Source organism: Lissotriton vulgaris, chromosome 12, assembly GCF_964263255.1.
Source record: "Lissotriton vulgaris chromosome 12, aLisVul1.2, whole genome shotgun sequence".
Classification (NCBI taxonomy): domain Eukaryota; kingdom Metazoa; phylum Chordata; class Amphibia; order Caudata; family Salamandridae; genus Lissotriton; species Lissotriton vulgaris.
In genome coordinates this window covers 91,615,370-91,637,050 of record NC_141700.1, presented here as the reverse complement: position 1 = coordinate 91,637,050, position 21,681 = coordinate 91,615,370, and the positions used below count along the sequence as shown (strand labels likewise).

General features: G+C 49.0%; 1 protein-coding gene across 1 annotated transcript in view; it reads right to left on the bottom strand.

Annotated features, from left to right (window-relative positions):
* The window catches only part of NES (nestin), a 69,913-nt gene extending 48,771 nt beyond the window's left edge, over positions 1 to 21,142 (bottom strand). The window contains exon 1 of the mRNA XM_086947319.1: positions 20,227 to 21,142. Within this exon, the coding sequence (XP_086803445.1) occupies positions 20,227 to 21,030 (804 nt within the window). The 5' untranslated portion in view covers positions 21,031 to 21,142. The remainder of the gene's footprint in view (positions 1 to 20,226) is intronic.
* Positions 21,143 to 21,681: the final 539 nt, after the last annotated feature.

Genomic DNA, 21,681 nt, shown 5'->3' with positions numbered 1-21,681 from the left:
GCAACCCCTGGTCTTCTTCATTTTGGCCCCCCTCTCTTGGTCCACCTCCCACTCCCTCTCATTCAGTTAAGACCCTTGGTATCACACTTAATCATCATTTGACTCTTCACTCCCACATTAGTTCTGTAGTTTCCTCCTGTTTCTTCACCCTGCGTATTATTAGGAAAGTATCCTGGTTTTTCTCTCCCTCTGCACTCAAACTGATCGTAATGGCCATGGTCTTATCTAAGATCGACTATGGGAACATTATCTATAATGGTGCTCCCGCTTATGCACTTCAACGCCTTCAGCTGGCGCAGAACCAGGCAGCCCGCCTGGTACATGGCCTATCTAAATTTCACCACTCGTCAACCCTCCTCATCGCTCTTCATTGGCTCCCCATCAAGCAACGTGCCCTTTTCAAACTTGGCTGCCTTACTTTTCAAGCCCGGGCAGGCACGGCTCCTGCCTTTATCAACTCTGCCATTACCAACTACTGCCCTTCTAGAGATCTTCGCTCATCCACCAAATCCCTACTAGTCATTCCCCGCTTCAAGAAATTAGGATCGGGAGGCCAGAAATTCGCGGTCCTTGCGCCCACCTTCTGGAACACCCTCCCGCCCCACATCAGACTCTCCCCCTCCTACATTGAGTTCCGTAAGGCCCTTAAGACTTTCTTGTTCCAACAGGCTTTTAGTCTATAGTCCTCTGTATTCTTTCTTGCCCAGGAATCCCTCTAGCGCCATGAAACTGCATTGTGAACGTGCGCTCTATAAATCTTTAAAAATTCAAATTCAAATCCAGTTGCCCACCAAGCCGAAACATCAATAGTATTGGGCTGCTTCACTTGATGGGTTCTTGCAATCATTCAAATCCTCTTTTCTTCCCTCTAGCTTCTGATATCACTTTCTCAGCAGATCAGCATTTTCACACCTCAAGATGTCTACTTCATACAAAACAAACTATAACCTGATTATATTCCCCATAGGCCAAGTCTATGTCGCTCTAACAAAACCTATGTTCTGCGCTTTCAGGTTTTCCAGGTTCAGCGATGAGTTCCTCATACAATACATATTTCTTGATGTGCATGTTGGTACTTGCTGTCCGGTATTGAGAATAGAAATAACCACATTCCCGTACCAAAATGCAAAGAGAAAATCCCACGCCGGATGTGGACATGTGGAACTTGAGATCTCTTTAAGGTACTCATGCTATGACCTCCGCATATAGGTTTAACCCCTTTGCTGCTGCGGCTATTCCGCTGCAGCGCTGAGTGGGAGGCGGGACCGCGCAGCGCTCCCGTGCTCGTGACGGAACCGCTCCATCACGGCCCGCGGGTGAGCTGTGCTTGTGACGGAACGGTTCCGTCACGGTCCCACCCGCCTAATAGAACGCTCAGCGCAGGCGCGGAATTCGCACCGCACAGGCACGGCGAGTGGGCCGTGACGGAACCGTTCCGTCACCAGCACAGCCCACCCGAGGCTCGTGACGGAACGGTTCCGTCACGAGCATGGGAGGGGTTAAGTCATGGGAGCTTTATTCAAGCAAGCATACTATGGGGGGAGATTTCCACAGTTTGACACACAGAGAGACCTGACTGAAGGGTCCAAGATGGCTGAGTGCATGGCATCATGACCATCGCCGGCACCTCCTCCAGAGCAGAGGAGCGTCACCCCGCCTGCTGCGAGTGCAGCAGACACACACAAATAAATACAGTGGCACGGCAATGCCATTTTATTGCCATGACATTTTATTTCTCCGCCTGCTCCAATGAGTGAGGGCAGGGGGCTGGGCTGAATCTTGCGGTAGCAGGATTACAGGTGCCCCTGAAGTGCGCATGTTAGGTTGACCGGCTGACTTGCTACGGCCAGTCCGACATGTGCACTGTAGACCCAGCCACCCCTGGCTGTGAAACAGGCAGCGGATTTCTGGTACAGGCACCCAGCCTCAAAATGAGCAATAGGTTAGCTTGCTCCCACCAATCCTGGAGCCTCTCTCATGCTGATGAGAGCAGCTCCAGGATTGGATGGATTGGTGTTCCACTGGGTAGAAAGGAAGTCCTTGCACTCCTGCTTGTGGATGCCAAGAGTGAAGGGCCACACCAGGGGAGCCGCATCAGGGAAACCACATGTGTGATGAGTTTGGCGCCATCGCACCTCACCATATGTTAATATAGCTATCCGCCCCTGATCATGACGCTGCCAATGTCCAGGCTTGACCTCCGTGGGACCTCCGTTTTCTGGTGCTGTATGTGCTTTGACTGAGCTCACAGAACCAAAACAAAGAGGATCAGGGAACAGGAGATCACTAGAAGACAGACCAGAAGCAAAGGTTGGATTGTAATTGAGATATTTCAGGACTGTAATGGGGGAAAAAGAAGAGCCCGGATTGGATTGCACGCTTCACGATTTTTCATTGTTGGGAATTTTTGTGGCTTGTATAGGGGTCTTAGATGTGTTTTTTCCGTCAGGTTTCCTAGACCTGGAGCACCAGTTCAGATTCTTTCACTTGACTGTACTGAGGTATATCATGGTTTATTTTTCCATAATCGTGTGCCCCATAGGTTATTTTGGACAAAGAAATGTTCAATGTTCATGACCAAAGAACATTGTAATCTGGGTTTTCGCGAGATTTTTGTTTTTTAAAGTCACTGGATTTGGTTTCTTAATATTCTCTGCTGGTCAAAATTGAGGAAACCCTAAGAAACATATGACCATCGGTCGTTTAAGACACCAGAGCTACTAGGACAGCACATTAGGTCTGGTAACCAGGTAAACTCCCCTAACCCTTGGGGTTCAATAGGAAATCCATCTATTGGATGACAAGGAGCAGGTGGCCAAGTGTGCTAGGTGGGTGACATGGAAGAAAGGATGCATAGTTCTAGCTTCATACCTCCAAGTTTACATGACTGACCAATCCAGTAGGTGCCGCTAACATGCCTACTAGATTTAATATCTTAATATGCAAGAGTGACCGAAAGGTCTGGTCCCAAAGGATCTACCAGGATGTTTAGTTTCACCAAGTCACAAGGTTACTCTCAGGGTCTGTCAGGGACACTGGGCCGCTATGACACCAAGGGCATGCTGAGAGTCAGATGCCAAGAAGGAAACCTACAATAGACCTTTTTCTGGCCTCGCCCCTCGAATTTGGAACTCTCTCCCGCCTGAAATAAGAATGATCCCTTCAACTACGTCTTTCAAGAAAGAAGCCAAAAATGTTATTCATGGACACATTTCTAGAAAAGTCCTTCAGAAGTCCTTTCTACGAGCATACTGTTCTCTTATCCTGTATGCATATAGACTGTTTCTTGTTTTGTATGTTTTTGCCTTTGTTCGCTTGTAAAGCGCTCTGATACCCGCGAGGGTCATGTTCGGCCTCTATAAACAATGTGAAAGAAGTAAGTATAGGTTCTTGTGCGAAGAAGGACATGTGACCATTAACATTGAACATTCTGAGGCCGGGTCGAGTAGTGGTAGGTTACCTTGGGTACCACTCGGCCACCAGAGTATACGGAAGGTTCTGTTGCATAGATGCTGATACCATGCATAGCAGGTGCTCAGTACTATAAAAGTGATATCTTGACATTTTTAATCCGCTCTGATCTCCAACCCTGATGACCTGAAGACACCATTGGGCAGAAATAGAGTTTCTACCTACTTGCCTCCATTGACACAGGCTGCATAGAAAGGAGAGCGTTATAGACTGAAACACAACAAAGGAGAAAGTGAGATAATGAACAGAAGGTGGGGAAGTGAGAGGGAGGGACAGGGTGGGGCACGGGATGAGAGTTGTTGGGAAGAGGCAGGCGCGGCCCAAGGGTGTTTGTTTGGAGGCATGATCCGAAGCCATTCCGTTCTGACGTGCCATGTGTTCCACTAATCAAGGCTTATCGCCATCCGGCAGTCATCAGGATAATGCTGTGTTAATATTTATTCGACGCGACTGCTCTTGTCACTGCATTGCTGCTGCATTGGTATTCTCCGACTGTTGAAGCAGTGCATCTTCCAGACCTGAAACAGGAGCAGAGATTCTCCAACATCCTAGGCTTAGTCCAAGTCTTGAGTGGAACAGGAACTAGTCAGACTCCTCCTCCGAGCTGAGATGCAGAGCAGGACAAAGAGAAGGAGCCGGTTGAGTAATGACAGCCCTATCCAGTGAGTGACAGCAACTATGTGAGACTGGACGGACGACGGAGTCGACACCTAGGCGTTCAACAGGATCCAGTCACAGGTAAAAGGACAGTGGCCCTGAATATGACATTAGCTCGCACCAATCACCACCCTTGAGTGTAGAGCGGTCCTATTGAACCATGGGTGGAAAAAGGGAAGAATCCCTCTTTACTCTGGGCCACAAGACCATTGTGAGGACAAATCAGTGACAAGCAAGAAAACAAAGAATGGATGTGGGATGCCACAGAAGACCATACGAAAAGGACTTCAACCTCAACAGAGAATCTATAGATATTTTGGTCCCACTCTAGGTGGAGTGTCTTCTGGACCTGCTAGCATCCTCCATGCTAGGCTCTAAGCAGATGTGCAATATTCAAGCCTAGCATCCTCCATGTTAGGTTCTAAGCAGCTGTGCATTAACCATAGGCTAGCATCATCCATGTTAGGTTCTAAGCATCTGTGCATTAACCATAGGCTAGCATCCTCCATGATAGGCCCTAAGCAGCTGTGCATTAACCATAGGCTACCTCCTCCATGCTAGGCTCTAAGCAGCTGTGCATTAACCATAGGCTAGCATCCTCCATGATAGGCCCTAAGCAGCTGTGCATTAACCATAGGCTAGCATCCTCAATGCTAGGCTCTAACCAGCTGTGCATTAACCATAGGCTAGCATCCTCCATGCTAGGCTCCAAACATCTTTGCATTATCCATAGGCTAGCATCCTCCATGCTAGGCTCTAAGCAGTTGTGCATGAACCGTAGGCTAGCATCCTCCATATTAGGTTCTAAGCATCTGTGCATTAACCCTAGGCTAGCATCATCCATGTTAGGTTCTAAGCATCTGTGCATTAACCATAGGCTAGCATCCTCTATGCTCGGCTACAAGCAGCTGTGCATTAACCGTAGGCTAGCATCCTCCAAGCTAGGCTCTAAGCAGCTGTGCATTAGCCATAGGCTAGCATCCTCCATGCTAGGCTCTAAGCAGCTGTGCATTAACCATAGGCTAGCATCCTCCATGCTATGCTCTAAGCAGCTGTGCATTAACCATAGGCTAGCATCCTCCATATTAGGCTCTAAGCAGCTGTGCATTAACCATAGGCTAGCATCCTCTATGCTCGGCTACAAGCAGCTGTGCATTAACCATAGGCTAGCATCCTCCAAGCTAGGCTCTAAGCAGCTGTGCATTAGCCATAGGCTAGCATCCTCCATGCTAGGCTCTAAGCAGCTGTGCATTAACCATAGGCTAGCATCCTCCATGCTATGCTCTAAGCAGCTGTGCATTAATCATAGCCTAGCATCTTCCATGGTAGGTTCTAGGCGGCTGTGCATTAGACGTAGGCTAGCATCCTCCATGTTAGGTTCTAAGCAGCTGTGCATTAGACGTAGGCTAGCATCCTCCATGTTAGGTTCTAAGCAGCTGTGCATTAGACGTAGGCTAGCATCCTTCATGCTAGGTCCTAAGCAGCTGTGCATTAACCATAGGTTAGCATCCTTCATGTTAGGCCCTAAGCAGCTGTGCATGAACCATAGGCTAGCATCCTTCATGCTAGGCCCTAAGCAGTTGTGCATGAACCGTAGGCTAGCATCCTCCATATTAGGTTCTAAGCATCTGTGCATTAACCCTAGGCTAGCATCCTCCATGCTAGGCTCTAAGCAGCTGTGCATTAACCGTAGGCTAACATCCTCTATGCTGGGCTACAAGCAGCTGTGCATTAACCATAGGCTAGCATCCTCCAAGCTAGGCTCTAAGCAGCTGTGCATTAACCATAGGCTAGCATCCTCCATGCTATGCTCTAAGCAGCTGTGCATTAATCATAGGCTAGCATCTTCCATGTTAGGTTCTAGGCGGCTGTGCATTAGACGTAGGCTAGCATCCTCCATGCTAGGCTCTAAGCAGTTGTGCATGAACCGTAGGCTAGCATCCTCCATATTAGGTTCTAAGCATCTGTGCATTAACCCTAGGCTAGCATCCTTCATGCTAGGCTCTAAGCAGCTGTGCATTAACCACAGGCTAGCTTCCTCCACGTTAGGTTATAAGCATCTGTGCATTAACTATAAGCTAGTGTCCTCCATGCTAGGCTCTAGGCAGTTGTGTAATGACCATAGGCTAGCATCCTCCATGCTGGGCTCTAAGCAGCTGTGCATTAACCATAGGCTAGTATCCTCCATGCTAGGCCCTGAGCAGCTGTGCATTAACCATAGGTTAGCATCTTCCATGCTCGGCCCTAAGCAGCTGTGCATTAACCATAGGCTAGCATCCTCCATGCTAGGCCCTGAGCAGCTGTGCATTAACCATAGGTTAGCATCTTCCATGCTCGGCTCTAAGCAGCTGTGCATTAATCATAGGCTAGCATCCTTCATGTTAGGTTCTAGGCGGCTGTGCATTAATCATAGGCTAGCATCCTCCATGCTAGGCTCTAAGCAGCTGTGCATTAACCATAGGCTAGCATCCTCCATGCTAGGCTCTAAGCAGCTGTGCATTAACCATAGGCTAGTATCCTCCATGCTAGGCTCTAAGCAACTTTGCATTAACCATAGGCTAGCATCTTCCATGTTAGGTTCTAGGCGGCTGTGCATTAGACGTAGGCTAGCATCCTCCATGTTAGGTTCTAAGCAGCTGTGCATTAGACGAAGGCTAGCATCCTTCATGCTAGGTCCTAAGCAGCTGTGCATTAACCATAGGTTAGCATCCTTCATGTTAGGCCCTAAGCAGCTGTGCATGAACCATAGGCTAGCATCCTCCATGCTAGGCCCTAAGCAGTTGTGCATGAACCGTAGGCTAGCATCCTCCATATTAGGTTCTAAGCATCTGTGCATTAACCCTAGGCTAGCATCCTTCCTGCTAGGCTCTAAGCAGCTGTGCATTAACCATAGGCTAGCATCCTCTATGCTCGGCTACAAGCAGCTGTGCATTAACCATAGGCTAGCATCCTCCAAGCTAGGCTCTAAGCAGCTGTGCATTAACCATAGGCTAGCATCCTCCAAGCTAGGCTCTAAGCAGCTGTGCATTAACCATAGGCTAGCATCCTCCAAGCTAGGCTCTAAGCAGCTGTGCATTAACCGTAGGCTAACATCCTCTATGCTGGGCTACAAGCAGCTGTGCATTAACCATAGGCTAGCATCCTCCAAGCTAGGCTCTAAGCAGCTGTGCATTAACCATAGGCTAGCATCCTCCATGCTATGCTCTAAGCAGCTGTGCATTAATCATAGGCTAGCATCTTCCATGTTAGGTTCTAGGCGGCTGTGCATTAGACGTAGGCTAGCATCCTCCATGCTAGGTTCTAAGCATCTGTGAATTAATCATAGGCTAGCATCCTCCATGCTAGGCTCTGAGCAGCTGTGCATTAACCATAGGCTAGCATCCTCCATGTTAGGTTCTAAGCAGCTGTGCATTAACCATAGGCTAGCATCCTCCAAGCTAGGCTCTAAGCAGCTGTGCATTAACCATAGGCTAGCATCCTTCATGTTAGGCCCTAAGCAGCTGTGCATGAACCATAGGCTAGCATCCTCCATGCTAGGCCCTAAGCAGCTGTGCATGAACCATAGGTCAACATCCTCCATGCTAGGCCCTAAGCAGTTGTGCATGAACCGTAGGCTAGCATCCTCCATATTAGGTTCTAAGCATCTGTGCATTAACCCTAGGCTAGCATCCTCCATGCTAGGCTCTAAGCAGCTGTGCATTAACCGTAGGCTAACATCCTCCAAGCTAGGCTCAAAGCAGCTGTGCATTAGCCATAGGCTAGCATCCTCCATGCTAGGCCCTAAGCAGCTGTGCATTAACCATAGGCTAGCATCCTCCATGCTATGCTCTAAGCAGCTGTGCATTAATCATAGGCTAGCATCTTCCATGTTAGGTTCTAGGCGGCTGTGCATTAGACGTAGGCTAGCATCCTCCATGCTAGGTTCTAAGCATCTGTGCATTAATCATAGGCTAGCATCCTCCATGCTAGGCTCTAAGCAGCTGTGCATTAACCATAGGCTAGCATCCTCCATGTTAGGTTCTATGCAGCTGTGCATTAACCATAGGCTAGCATCCTCCAAGCTAGGCTCTAAGCAGCTGTGCATTAACCATAGGCTAGCATCCTTCATGTTAGGCCCTAAGCAGCTGTGCATTAGCCATAGGCTAGCATCCTCCATGCTAGGCTCTAAGCAGCTGTGCATTAACCATAGGCTAGCATCCTCCATGCTATGCTCTAAGCAGCTGTGCATTAATCATAGGCTAGCATCTTCCATGTTATGTTCTAGGCGGCAGTGCATTAGACGTAGGCTAGCATCCTCCATGCTAGGTTCTAAGCATCTGTGCATTAATCATAGGCTAGCATCCTCCATGCTAGGCTCTGAGCAGCTGTGCATTAATCATAGGCTAGCATCCTCCATGCTAGGCTCTGAGCAGCTGTGCATTAACCATAGGCTAGCATCCTCCAAGCTAGGCTCTAAGCAGCTGTGCATTAACCATAGGCTAGCATCCTTCATGTTAGGCCCTAAGCAGCTGTGCATGAACCATAGGCTAGCATCCTCCATGCTAGGCCCTAAGCAGTTGTGCATGAACCGTAGGCTAGCATCCTCCATATTAGGTTCTAAGCATCTGTGCATTAACCCTAGGCTAGCATCCTCCATGCTAGGCTCTAAGCAGCTGTGCATTACCCGTAGGCTAACATCCTCTATGCTCGGCTACAAGCAGCTGTGCATTAACCATAGGCTAGCATCCTCCAAGCTAGGCTCAAAGCAGCTGTGCATTAGCCATAAGCTAGCATCCTCCATGCTAGGCCCTAAGCAGCTGTGCATGAACCATAGGCTAGCATCCTTCATCCTAGGCCCTAAGCAGCTGTGCCATATTCAAAGCCTAGCATCCTCGATGTTGGGTTCTAAGCATCTGTGCATCCGCTCCATACAATCCTGGAGCTGCTCTCATGCAGATGAGAATAGCGCCAGGATTGGTTAGTGGAACTTCCTGGAGTCTGGAGCCCACGGAGCCGACAGAGGAGGGACCGGAGAGGACGTTGGACATGCAGCAGGCAAGGTAACTGGCTTCAGTTTTTGGGTCTCGCGCCTAGCGTTGCAGTGCGCAGCACTGAACGCGCAGCGCGAGACCTCTTTCTGCTCTCTCCGTTTGATGCAATGCAGCGCTGCAACTCCCCTTGCTGCGCTGCATTGCAATAAAGTTTTGTAAATCTGCCCCGCCGTGTTTGCCACCTGATGAGCAATTGCGCCACACAGGGAGAGCATCTTGAAATTGTTGACAATGTTATTTTAGGACAGAGAATCGCCCCATAAAATGGGGCTCTTTCTGTTCCTGCCTATCTTCAGTTTTAGCTTTCTGTTCCAAGCGCTTATGTGATCCCTACATGGCAACAGCACTTTGCAGATGATTACACTGTGCTGCTAACTTTAGGTAAGTAGTTCCTTGCTGCATACGTCACAACCACACATTTGTCAGCAGCAGAAGTAACTTGTCGGTCCTGGCAGGAGCATCGCACCAGAGGCTTGTAGTCGCCAAGCTCCATTCCAGTGGCGGTAGCTCTCCCAGTGGCGTAACACAGGCCCCTGTGATGTGCGGGGCTCCGAGCTGCAGGGGGCCCCCCTCAGCACTGTTCTCTGGACGGAGAGCTCCCGATTTAGTCCGGCGAATGGGCCCTCCACCTACCTTGCAGGGGCCCCCCTCAAGTTTTATTACCCCAGTGAGCTCTCCCCATGTGACACTCCTCACAACGCACAAGAAAACATGTTGGCTTTGCCAATACTGTTACCTAGTGTGTCTGGTAGGCAGGGCCACGTCGGGTGGTCATTGAAATGAATACTGCTTCTGTGCCACTGCACGCTAATGAATGGACCCTCATGCCCCACTGACGCCTCAGTGGAGGTGTGAACGGATATAACTATCCTCTTGTGGATGTTTTTGTGACGGCTCAGTTTTCCGTTCAAGACGAGCGGTGACCGCTTCACAATGGGAGAGGTCAGGCCCCAGCCTTATGGCACAGCACCACCACTACGCGAAGCCAAATACAAAAGCAAAGCCCTAAAAATTAATTTTATTAGTAGACTGGGAGCGCTCCAGCAGAAAAATGCTATTTTCCTGGACTGTCGAGCGGTATAAATTACAATACGTTTTGTTGTCACTTTCTTTTTCATCAAGGGTGGGGCAGACACGACACACCCTCTAATACTCCTCTACCTTCTATTTGATTTTACCATCTTGTTTTTTGCAGTTTTATATAGTTCGAACTCGACCCGAAGGTATTTGAGCGCTTTACATGAGCACCAGTTTTGTTACACATGGATACATTCATTTGTGATAGGCAAGGGGAGATTACGTGATTTGCCCAGAATCACAGGATGCTGAGCCAACGCCAGACTCGAACCTGGTACCCCTGCTTCAAAGTCGGCAGCTCTGGCCCTTACGCCACATCCTCGCGTCAGTTTATCGGTAGGGGTCACACGAAAGGCAGCTCCCTTCTCACACTGGCCTTGATCATGATGGGTCGGTTGACCCTCTCCCGCCAGTATATATCAGTCTGAGGCAGTGTAATATTCTACGTGAGTGAACAAAATGCAATATTTACATTGCTTACAGTAGGTAATGCACACAGGCATTGCGGATTTAAATACTAAGATATTACACAGTAGCAGACTACATCCGCCAAATGTGGGGGTGAAGACAAGGAGGGGAGACTGTGGGGACGAAGGGAGGAACAGAGGTGGAAATTATGTTGTTACTGCTCTATATTATAGTGTTTTAAAAGCAAAAGTTTTACTATCTAATCATTTTAAATTCAATAATAACAATTTAATCTTTGTATTTGTTGATCACAGTTGAGGTCTGAATCAAATAAAAAATTACTGAATTACTGAGGTGGAATAGAACCTGCAGAACTGAGGCAGAGACAGGAAGTGGAGGGAGATGGAAGACAGGGGCGTGAGGTGTACGCCCGCATCCTTGGCTCGCTTAACACTGACAATGGCTGGTCTTGATTCCACCGCAGGCCGCTTTCCAGCACCAATCCTGGCTTCCTATCTCTTTAACGACCCCCACAAACTGGCAGCGTAGCATGGACCCCAAACTTACCCTACTACGCATAACTTCAAGTCCAGGTGCTAGTATTCACAAATTATCGTCGATCAATATTGGACTGGCCGCTGGAATTATGCGGCAGGGGAGCACCAAATTATGCGGCAGGATTGACTAAATTATGCGGCAAGGGAAAACAAATTATGCGGCATAATGCTGCACAGTTTTTTTAAACTATTGCTTCAGCCAGCGTGCTGCTGTGTTCCTTAATCACTGTAAGTGCTTAAAGCCATTTGGCTGTGGCAATTCAAGATGCTATGACACGTTTTAATTAAATGTAGTTTATTGTAAGAGCAGCTGATGTGCACCAGACGGTGGCTAGACAAGGAGCGTAACTAATAGGACATGTGTGGAAATTGGACAAAAAAATCCATGCGAAGCTATTTCTTCCTCCTTTGATGCAAATGACACGTGGGCCAGTATAGTGCCAAAACCACCTGGACATCTAAGCACTGAGATAGCATCTGTCTGATCAATGGCACTTAAAGGGCCAGCATTCAAAGGAATAAAGTGATATTCTACACTGCTAGGACAGGTCAGTGTCCAAATCAAGTTAAATGTCAAAAGAGCTGTACATCATACATAGTAGGAGTTGGTTTTGCCCTGTTTATCTATTGGTCTCTTAAACTGACACTCACATTTTGATACCGCCCACCCCAGCTTTCAGTTTAACTATGTATTCAGGGGAGAGGAAATAAAAGTCAACAGTACCTTTTCTTTGTGGCAGCAGTGTTTAATTTGAGCCGGTGGCTTCCTGTGCTGGGCACCAGCACTAATTTGTTAACACTGACACTTGTGACAGTCTGCCATAAGGTGGCGCTGTCTAATTTAGAGAGCACAACAACAGTTAATTATTAAATCAAAATACATTAAAAATTACAATAACCTGCTACCCAAGCCATTCTTATAGTTTTGGGGGCCTGGAATAGTTGGTTAGTCAGGGCTTAAAGTGGGCCAGGTCTCACCGGTGCTGAGCACCGGCAGTTTTTCTAAGGGGGCCTCGAAACAGGTGTCTATCTGGCTCTGTTTTGTGCCCTGGCACAAGCGGTTCATTTTTTTCCAGACTGCAGTGACAGCAGGCACATCGATGTGCGCTGATCCCTCTGCTCACTTCTCACTAGTTGAGAAGTTACGTCATGACGTCATGCCAGGTGCGCGTGGTAGGGGAAGGGAAATCCTTTAAAGAGTCATTTTCTCTCTTGATTTCCCCTCTATTTTTGAAACCCAGGAGCAGCAACATTTTGGCGGTGTCACCAGGGCTTTAAGTGGAAGCTTTTTCAATATTGTATAGGAGCCATAGTTGATGCTTATTTATCTAATGCAACTAACAACCATTGACAAAGCCAATAGTCCTGACTTGTAGGTGTGATGTCACTTTGACCATATATCTGGATGCAATGACAGAAACCCCAAAATGCTATGCTAAGCACCGATTTTTAGTTTATGTGTTTTAAACCACGCCCTTAAATACATTAGCCACGCCCCTTTGAGAGACACCCCAGTTTTTCGTCCCACCTAAAGCCCTGTGGTTAGTTGTTGTATTTTTACTATCATTGGCAGCAGTGGCAGAAGCAATGGGTTTTGCAAGCTGCAGTGGCCTCACAACGAGAGCCCTGGCACTTTTTTTTATTACAAATTAAGCACTGTGGCAGTAAGAATCCTATTTTTCTGTGATGAGCATTCACACTAAAAAGGATTGCAGTGCTTATTGAAATTACACCCACCTTCCAGGAATCACTGGCACTATTTTATTAACATAATAGGGAAGGTTTTTTCCACATTTTATTGCAAGCATTGGCTACCACACAGTTTGCCTTGTTTACCAGTCAAAGGCTTGATTTAGGTCTTGGCCGACAGGTTACCCGCTCACAACCGAGACGGGTATCCTGGCAGCCGCATATAAATCCCATAGGATATAATGGGATTTATATTTCGGGGGACGGGATATCCGTCACCTTTGCGACAGAGTAGCCGTCCACCAAGATCTAAATAAGACCCTAAGTTATCGTGTGGTACAGGAGGGCCCCTGACCTCTCAACCAACCCCCTTCATCTCAAGGTCAATACATGTCTGAGAGGGTTCATCCTCAGGGGGGTGGTGGGCCCTGCCCAGAGTTTGCTGGGAGGGTCCTTGATTTGCATTCGGACACCACAACTTTGAGAAGCGCCTCCTTGAATGTGGCCTCCTCCAGCGCTACCCATCACCATAAAGTTCATCTGTGCCTGTCCCGTTCCCTGGCGGAGGCACCAAAAGTGCAGTGCATGTACAGGCTGCGCCCTCATCATGGCTGTCGCGTCCTACCTCATTGGGGCTAGGAGGGCCCATTTCCTTCCTGCACCAAAGCACCAAAAGAAGAGTGCCTGGGCTTGTGCTATCATTAGTGCAGCAGGTGCAGTGGCACCATGTCCTAGCAGTTCAAGAACCCACCTCTCCCTGACTGTGGATGTCTTTCCCTATCCCATCGGAGTCAGGAAGTCTCTTTTCCTGCTTTCACCATGGCCCACGTCACTTTCACATATTTTTAATTTGTGAGTGAAAGCCACAAAACTAACAAAAAAAAGAAAACATGCAGCTGCATAAGTGTGGTCCACACTTATGCAGCTGCATGTCTTCTTTTTTTTAGTTAGTTTTGTGGCTTTCACTCACAAATTAAAAACATGAACCATCACACCAACATGCCAGGCCAGGCATAAGTGCTTCTTTTGCAGCTGTTTCGAGGTCCATATTTGGAAACACTGCCAAGCATCTGGCATCAAGGACGTCCTTCCACGCCCTCCACTCACTGGGCACCACACCCACTCCTGGCTGGGGCAGGCAGAGTGCTGCCTATGCATCATTGCAAATCTATAGGCACTGCATAGGAGCGGAGAAACACACTCACTCTGAGAACTCAATGGAAAGGAGGAAATCCACAGGATTGATAGGGCGCGTGTGGGGGCAGAGGTCGGGGGTTGGCATGACCGAATCTAAAGGGAAGCCAACATCTACTCTGGAAAATTGCACAGAGGCTGGGTCACTATTACTCTCGCCTGGAGGTCTAGTGAAAGTGACGTGGGCCATGGTGCAAAAAGAAAAGGCTCGGATTGGGTAGGGAAAGACATCCACAATCAGGGAGAGGTGGGTTCTTGAACTGCTTAGACCTGGTGCCATTGCACCTGCTGCACTAATGATAGCACAAGCCCAGGCACTCTTCGTTTGGTGCTTTGGTGCAGGAAGGAAATGGGCCCTCCTAGCCCCAATGAGGTAGGACGCGACAGCCATGATGAGGGCGCAGCGGGCCCTCAGACTGCTAGGACCAGGTGCTAGTGCACCTGCTGCACTGCTGATAGCCCTGCCCATGCACTGCACTTTTGGTGCCTCCGCCAGGGAACGGGACAGGCACAGACGATCTTTATGGTGATGGGTAGCGCTGGAGGAGGCCATATTCAAGGAGGCGCTTCTCAAAGTTGTGGTGTCCGAATTCAAATCTTGGACCCTCCCAGCAAACTCTGGGCAGGGCCCACCACCCCCCTGAGGATAAACCCTCTCAGACATGTATTGACCTTGAGACGAAGGGGGTTGGTTGAGAGGTCAGGGGCCCTCCTGTACCACACGATAACTTAGGGTTTTATTTAGATCTTGGTGGACGGGTTACTCTTTCACAACGGTGAAGGATATCCCGTCCCCCGAAATATAAATCTCATTCTATCCTATGAGCATTATATTTCGGCTGCCAGGAATGGATACCCGTCTCCGTTGTGAGCGAGTAACCTGTCGGCCAAGACCTAAATCAGGCCTTTGACTGGTAAACAAGGCAAAAATCCAAAATGCTAAATGGGCTTTCTGAATACTTGTGAGTGGTGGTCAGTGCTGTAGTGTGATTCCATTTGCATAGCGCTTCGTGGCGTTGATAAGCCGCTGACGCTTGTTAGCGGTGCGCTTCACACTGGGCAGTGCCTGCTTGGAAGGGTGTGGTTCTGGCAGCGTGGTCTGCGTGGGAATTGATTTTGTGTCGTGCGTGTGTCTCCAGAGTGGTGGTCTTGTGTTGTCTTGAGTAGGGTGACCAACCGTCCGTAAATTTCACGGACAGTCCGTAATTTCGGCCGTCTGTCCGTTGTCCGTGAAGGAGTCTCTAACGGACGCAATTTGTCCGTAATTTTAACCTCGGGCACTCGTCGCACTACCCTAAAGCCGTTACAGCTTCCACCCTCCTCCCTTCTTGACTCTGATGCAAAGCTCACATACCCCGCAGCATTGGCGAGGCACAGCGGGATGGCAACTCTCGCACCTCCAGCCCTTGATGAGCTGTTAAGAGGTGCTTGAAGGTGAGAGAGGGAGGGGCGGCAGCTTCAGGAGCAGGGGCATCTATTGAGATGCAAACAGCCCTGAATGCACCATGTCTCTGCGATTTAGGAGGGCTTCACACATTTAATTTCTGCCGAGGGTCCCAAACATCCTAGAGCCGGCCCTGATTACACTGAGCAGAGCTGTCACTGTCACTAAATTGTAAACAAACCTCGGTTCTTCTAACATGCAGTCTTAATGTAATAAAATTAAGAAATGACACAATCGCACCCACACTGATTAACAAAGTATGGAGGACAATCGGTTTAATCAGTTCTCTTGGAGCATCTCCTGTAAGTACTGTACATCACAGCAGGGGGCTGGCAAAACTAATATTTTGAACTGAGAGCCTGTCTTCTCGTTGTCTTGTCCAGGAGGGGGTGAGGAGCCCTACCCCACCCTGGAAGAGGCCAAGATGATACTAGAAAACTGCATGCCCACCCTTGTGCCCACCCTGATGGATCCTGTTCCCCCTCCTGTGATGGCTCCTGCCCCGCCCCAGTGATAGCTCCTGTCCCCCCCACCTGCCCCCTGCCTGTGATGGCTCCTGTGCCCCCCTGTGGTGGCTCCTGTCTCTGCCCTGGGTGGGTTCTGCCCCAGTCCTGGAATGGCCCCTGCAGCGAGGGTGAAGTTCTTGATGGGCCTCTTGTCAAAAAGGCTCAGCTCAAAATTAATATGGAAAGGTGGGCGAGTAAGTAAGTGAAGGGATGAATGGATGGCTGGATGAATTAGTGAAAGGGTGAATGGATGAATGAAAGATTAAATAGATGGATAATGAGAGATGATGGATGGATTGATGAGTGAGTGGAAGGATGGAAGAGAGAAAAGGTAAATGGCTGGATGTATGGGTGGAAGGGTAGCTGGATGAGTGAACGGGTGGATGGATGAGTGGAAGGATAGATGAGTGAAAAGGTGGATGATGAGTGAGTGGGTGGGTTGATGGATAAGTGAAATGATGGATGGATTGATGAATTGATAAATGCAAGGTTGAATGGATGGACGAATGAGTGAAAGGGTGGATGTAAGGATGGATGAGTGAGTGAAAAGGATGGTAGATGAACAAAAGGATGAATAGATGAGTGAAGGAGTGAAAGGATAAATGGATGAGAGAAAGGATGGATGAGTGATAGGGTCAATGGATGGATTCATGAGTGGATTAGTAGATGGATGGGTGGGTGGATGGATGGAAGGAAGGATTGCTAAGTGAAAGGGTCGATGGAGAGAGAAAGGGAGGATGGATGGATGACTGATAGAGTGGAAGGGTGGAAGGATGAGTGACTGGGTGGATGGGTGAGTAAGTGAAAGGATGGCTGGATGGGTGAAAGGGCATATGGCTCGATGAGTGAATGGAGGGATGGGTAGAAGAGTGGATGGATGAGTGTACAGATGGATAGAGTGGATGGATGAGTGTACAGATGGATAGGGTGGATGGATGAGTGTACAGATGGATAGGGTGAAAGGGTGGATGGATGGATAATGGATGGATGAGTGAAAGGATGGATGAGTGAAATGATAGATGGAAGGATACATGATGGATAGGTTTGCAAATTGTTGAATATGTTTGGATATGGCTGGGCTTACTTCTATACTATTGCGCGACCTCTGATGTGTCTGTAAAACCTAACCAATTGTCCTGAAGCTTTGTCCTGAATTTTGACCTCCTGTCCTGAATTTGTGTCCTGAATTTCGACCCTTTGTCCTGAATTTTTACACTCCCCGTCCTGAATTTGAACCAATGCCAGTTGGTCACCCTAGTCTTGAGGCGCAGCGCATAATTTATATTGCTGTAACTTGTGACTGTCAGTGGGCCAGAAGTGTGACCTTGCAATGCAGGGCATCTGTCCTTTGCCAGGCATTCGAGAAACGGATTTGTGACTCTACAAAATGTGTGAGCTGAGGCAGGGTAGGCTCTATAGAAAATACAGAGCTGGGTCAAGTGTTCTTCCTCCGGAAATGTGGGGGTCCTCCTCTGCGCCCTCATCGCTTCGAGGCGCGTCACATAGCTAGCTCAAGGTTCCCAGTGGGTGTATGATGCAAATCCTGCTTCGCTGTGGGAGTGCTGTTAGTATAGCGCCTACTGCTAAGTGAACTGCCACTACTGGGAGCTTTACAGAGTGACTTGATTACACGTCATAGATGCTTTGATGTCCTCAAAAGCAGCTTCAACTTCTGAATTTCATGGAGATGACTCCTTGGGGCTTATTTACAAGCCACTGCGCCGCCGGTGCATCATCATTATAGCTGGCATGCGCCTGACTTTGACCCAGCCCCACCGCCAGTTTAAAGACACCAGACAGAAAGGAAATCAGCCATTTTACAAATAATGAAGTGGCACGCTCTGGCCTCCACTCTTATGTCGACCACCTATAAACTGTGTAGGCCTAAAAGGAGGATGCCCAGCGCATGCCCTGCCCACCACCCTGGGGAGGGCAGGATTTGGCACAGATACCCTTACCCAGTATATGCAGCATGTGCCATGCAGGGGGTGAGGTATGGTGGTTAAAGTTCATAATGTGAACCGACTGGAAAAGCTGACTTCTAAACTTGCTGCCCAACGGCAACACAGCTGTGTGATCCTGGGCACATCCCTCTATTGCCCCAACCCCTCGTGGGCCATAATCTGAAGCTCATAAACGCAGGCTAAGTGGGATCTACAGCAACAAGGCGCATTTCCGCTGAACGAAGCAGCTGTGTCCAATATTCTGACGTGGCCTTTTGGGTCCTGTGAGACTGGGGCCGGCTTACATTAAGTCCCCTCCTCCCGTGCATTTCACAGCCAGCACCAATTTCAGAAGCATGCTCCCTCGGAGAGCAGGGGTGGATTCATTAGGGAGACAGAGGCAGGAAGTGCACAGGCAGGGGAGCCAGATGGGCCCTCAGCTCCATCAGGGCATGTCAGAGGTCAGGGGAGCATTCTCAGGGGGTCATGCCCATTAGGGAAACTAAATATTTTAATATTTAACTGAGCATGGGAAGCAAGCATTGGCTCGTGGGCAGGAAGGGACTGTTTCTTCCTGCGGGACAATAACATATGTTTTTTGTGGTCACTGTAGCCCCATGTTCCTAGTACTGGACTTTCAATGAACAAGATAATGCATTCTGGGAGTTGTAGTCTTTTATCGGCTGCTTCTGCTCTAGTGCACTAAACTACCCGTGTGATAATTTGAAATCGTGTTACATAAATATTGGACTTAACTCTAACTTTGTTTAAGACTATTTAGTCTTACACTACAAACAGAACAATCTCTTTGGTAGGCCAACTCCCAGGAAATCACAGCGTGGCGGATGTGGTATGGAAGTAGAGGCAGTTTATTTGACAGAAGCGCTGGGACACCCCCGTGGTAGCAAACATGCGCTTTATAAATTGTTTATTTATAAATTGTATGTTCTTAATGCATTATACTTCTGTTAAAATTGTAGATAGTCGTCTTTTTTAAAAAAGGTAAACACTAATCTAATGTATTGTCAAGTGCACCATTTGATGAACTTTGTGGATAATGTTTTAAGAAGAAATTTTTTATAATTTATTTACATTGCTTTAGAATATGTAAAAAATGTTTGCTATTGAATAGAATTGTTCGTGCCTTTTTTAACGCATATAATCGACCTTGTATATATATATATATATATATAACTTTTAAAAAACAATAATTTGCGAAGAGCGTGTTCGGGTCTGAAAACATGGAGCTGTGTGTCGAATGCCCTTTAAACGTGGACACGCGGCAACAGCTGTGCAGATCTTTCTAACGCAGTGCTCTCGGCTAGGCACCTCGGCAGTAGAGCACAGAAGCCACACCCTGAATCCGCCTGCAGGCAGCCTCTATCTCAAGGGCGATGCACGCGGCGGGTACCGCTGTCCAAGAAACACCCGCACAATGGGGCGACGCTGGGATCTCACTCCTGGAGCCTTGATCCTCGCGCAGGAGGCGGATGTATTGGCGAGAAGAGGGGAGTATGGAGCAAAAACACCGCTAGGAAAGAGATCAGGCATTAAAGAAGAGCGGAAGAGGTGATTTCACATGGGCGGGGTCGCTATGCGACTCTTGAGGAGAGATGCCACGGAACGAGAGCTGACAGATCCAAATTCCAAGTCCTACCGGACCCAAATGTGTGATCTTGAGCCAGTCACAGAAGTTCCTGATACTCGGCTCCCTACCTGATAACATATGTAGCGCCCCGCTATAAGCTATCAGCAGCACTTTATTGAAGCACTTTATCCGAAAGGGGGGTATAGAAGTATGATTTCACCAAGGTTTCATTACTCAGATGTTCATCATCAGCTACTCTGCCTGAAGGCAACGAGAAAACCAACTAGAAAACCACATTCTCTCTCTCTCTCTCTCTCTCTCTCTCTCTCTCTCTCGCTCTCTCGCTCTCTCTCTATATATATATATATATATATATATATATATATATATATATATATATATATATATATATATATATATATATATATATATATATATATATATATATATATATATATATATATATATATATATATATCCTGTCCATAACATTGGTCGTTAGCCTTTTTCGAACAGCTCATAATGTGCCCAGGATCACACATTGTGGTTAGCGGCGCATGCAGGATGAGAGCCCAGTTCGGCACATCTGCCCGCCGGTGGTGTATCCGGGGGCTCACCCCTCCACCCCCCGCCGGCGAGGAGCTGAAAGTGCCCGCACCCACCTGGCACTGCTCGAGGTCCCCCTGCTGGTCCTGCCACTGCCTGGCGAGGCGCTGCTCCAATAGCTCCTTGCGCGTCTTCAGGCCGGCCAGCTCCTTCTCCAGCCCCTGCAGCTGCGCCTGGCTCTGGCGGGTCTCCTCGGTCGCCTTCCAGAGCCTGTCCTTGGACTCGGCCAGGGTGGCCTCCAGGTCGGAGGCCCGGCTCTTGTAGCTCTCCACGGCCCCCTTCCAGACCTCGGAGAGCCGCTGGGAGTAGTCCTCCAGCTCCAGGGGCGCCAGGGCCACCGGGGCCACCCTGAAGCTGTCCATGCTCTGGGACAGGCTGGCCATCTCCAGCTCGAGTTCCGCCCTATCCGCCTCGTGCGCCTCGACTAGCGCCTCGAGTTCGCCCTCCAGCTGGGCGGCCTTCTCCTTCAGCCATATCTGGGCCCTGCGTTCCTCCTCTAGCGCCTTCTTGTTCTCGGCCAGCTCCTTCTTGGCGTCTTCCTGCGCCTCCCTCTCCCTCTGGCATCTCCTCTTCACCAGCTCCACCTCATCGGCCAGGCTGTCCCGCTCCAGCTCCACCTCATACTTATCTCGGAAGCTAGCGTCCAGCTCGTCCCTCAAGGCGCTAACCTCGTCCTCGAACTGGCTCCTCCACGACCTCTCGGCCCGAGACCCCTTCAGGCTCTCGATCTCGCTTCTGAGGAGCTCGTTCTCCTCCTCCAGCGCCTTGACGCGGCAGAGGTAGGCTTCCAGGCGCTTGTTGAGGCCCCACATCTGCTGGGACTCCTGGCCGGCGGCCGGGCTGCGCAGGTAGCTCGCCATCCTCAGGGCAGCAGCGGCGGGTCTGGTCCTTGTAGACACTCGGCGAGAGAGAGCCCCTGAGGCGGAGGAGGGGAGGACAGGGATGCCCGAGTGTGAGAGAGCAGAGCTGAGAGAGGCCGGGAGACAGCAGGGCAGAGCTATTCATACCCGGCGGCTCGGCTGCGAGGGGCAGGCCCTCCCAGACAAGGGAAAGTGTTAACCCTTTGGGGCGTGCGTCACGGGAGCTCTGTGACAGGACTGGCCGGACACCCTCGCGAGGGGCTGCCGAAGAGGGCTTGTGAGGGATTAGAAAGTATGAGCGAAACCACAGGCTGAGTCATTGTAAATTGTATTTATGTAGCGCCCACTGCTCCTGGCCAGTCATTAAAGCGCTTTCAGCTGTTTGAGTAACTGAAGCAAACTAGAGCATCCCGACTCTGCGAGCTGTTTTAAGGTTAATGCCACTGGAAAGTTTTAGGACTTGGACAAAGAAGTGCACAATGGTCCATGGGCTCTACCTCACAACCCCGCCCCTCCAAAGTTATCTTTCTGTCTCCTTATCGCATCTCTGTCTGTTGCTTTATATCAATCCTCTCCTTGGTAGGTCAAAGCCCATAGACATCTTGGGGACATTATTGCAGACATCACTGGCAAGGCATTCCGCCCATTGCT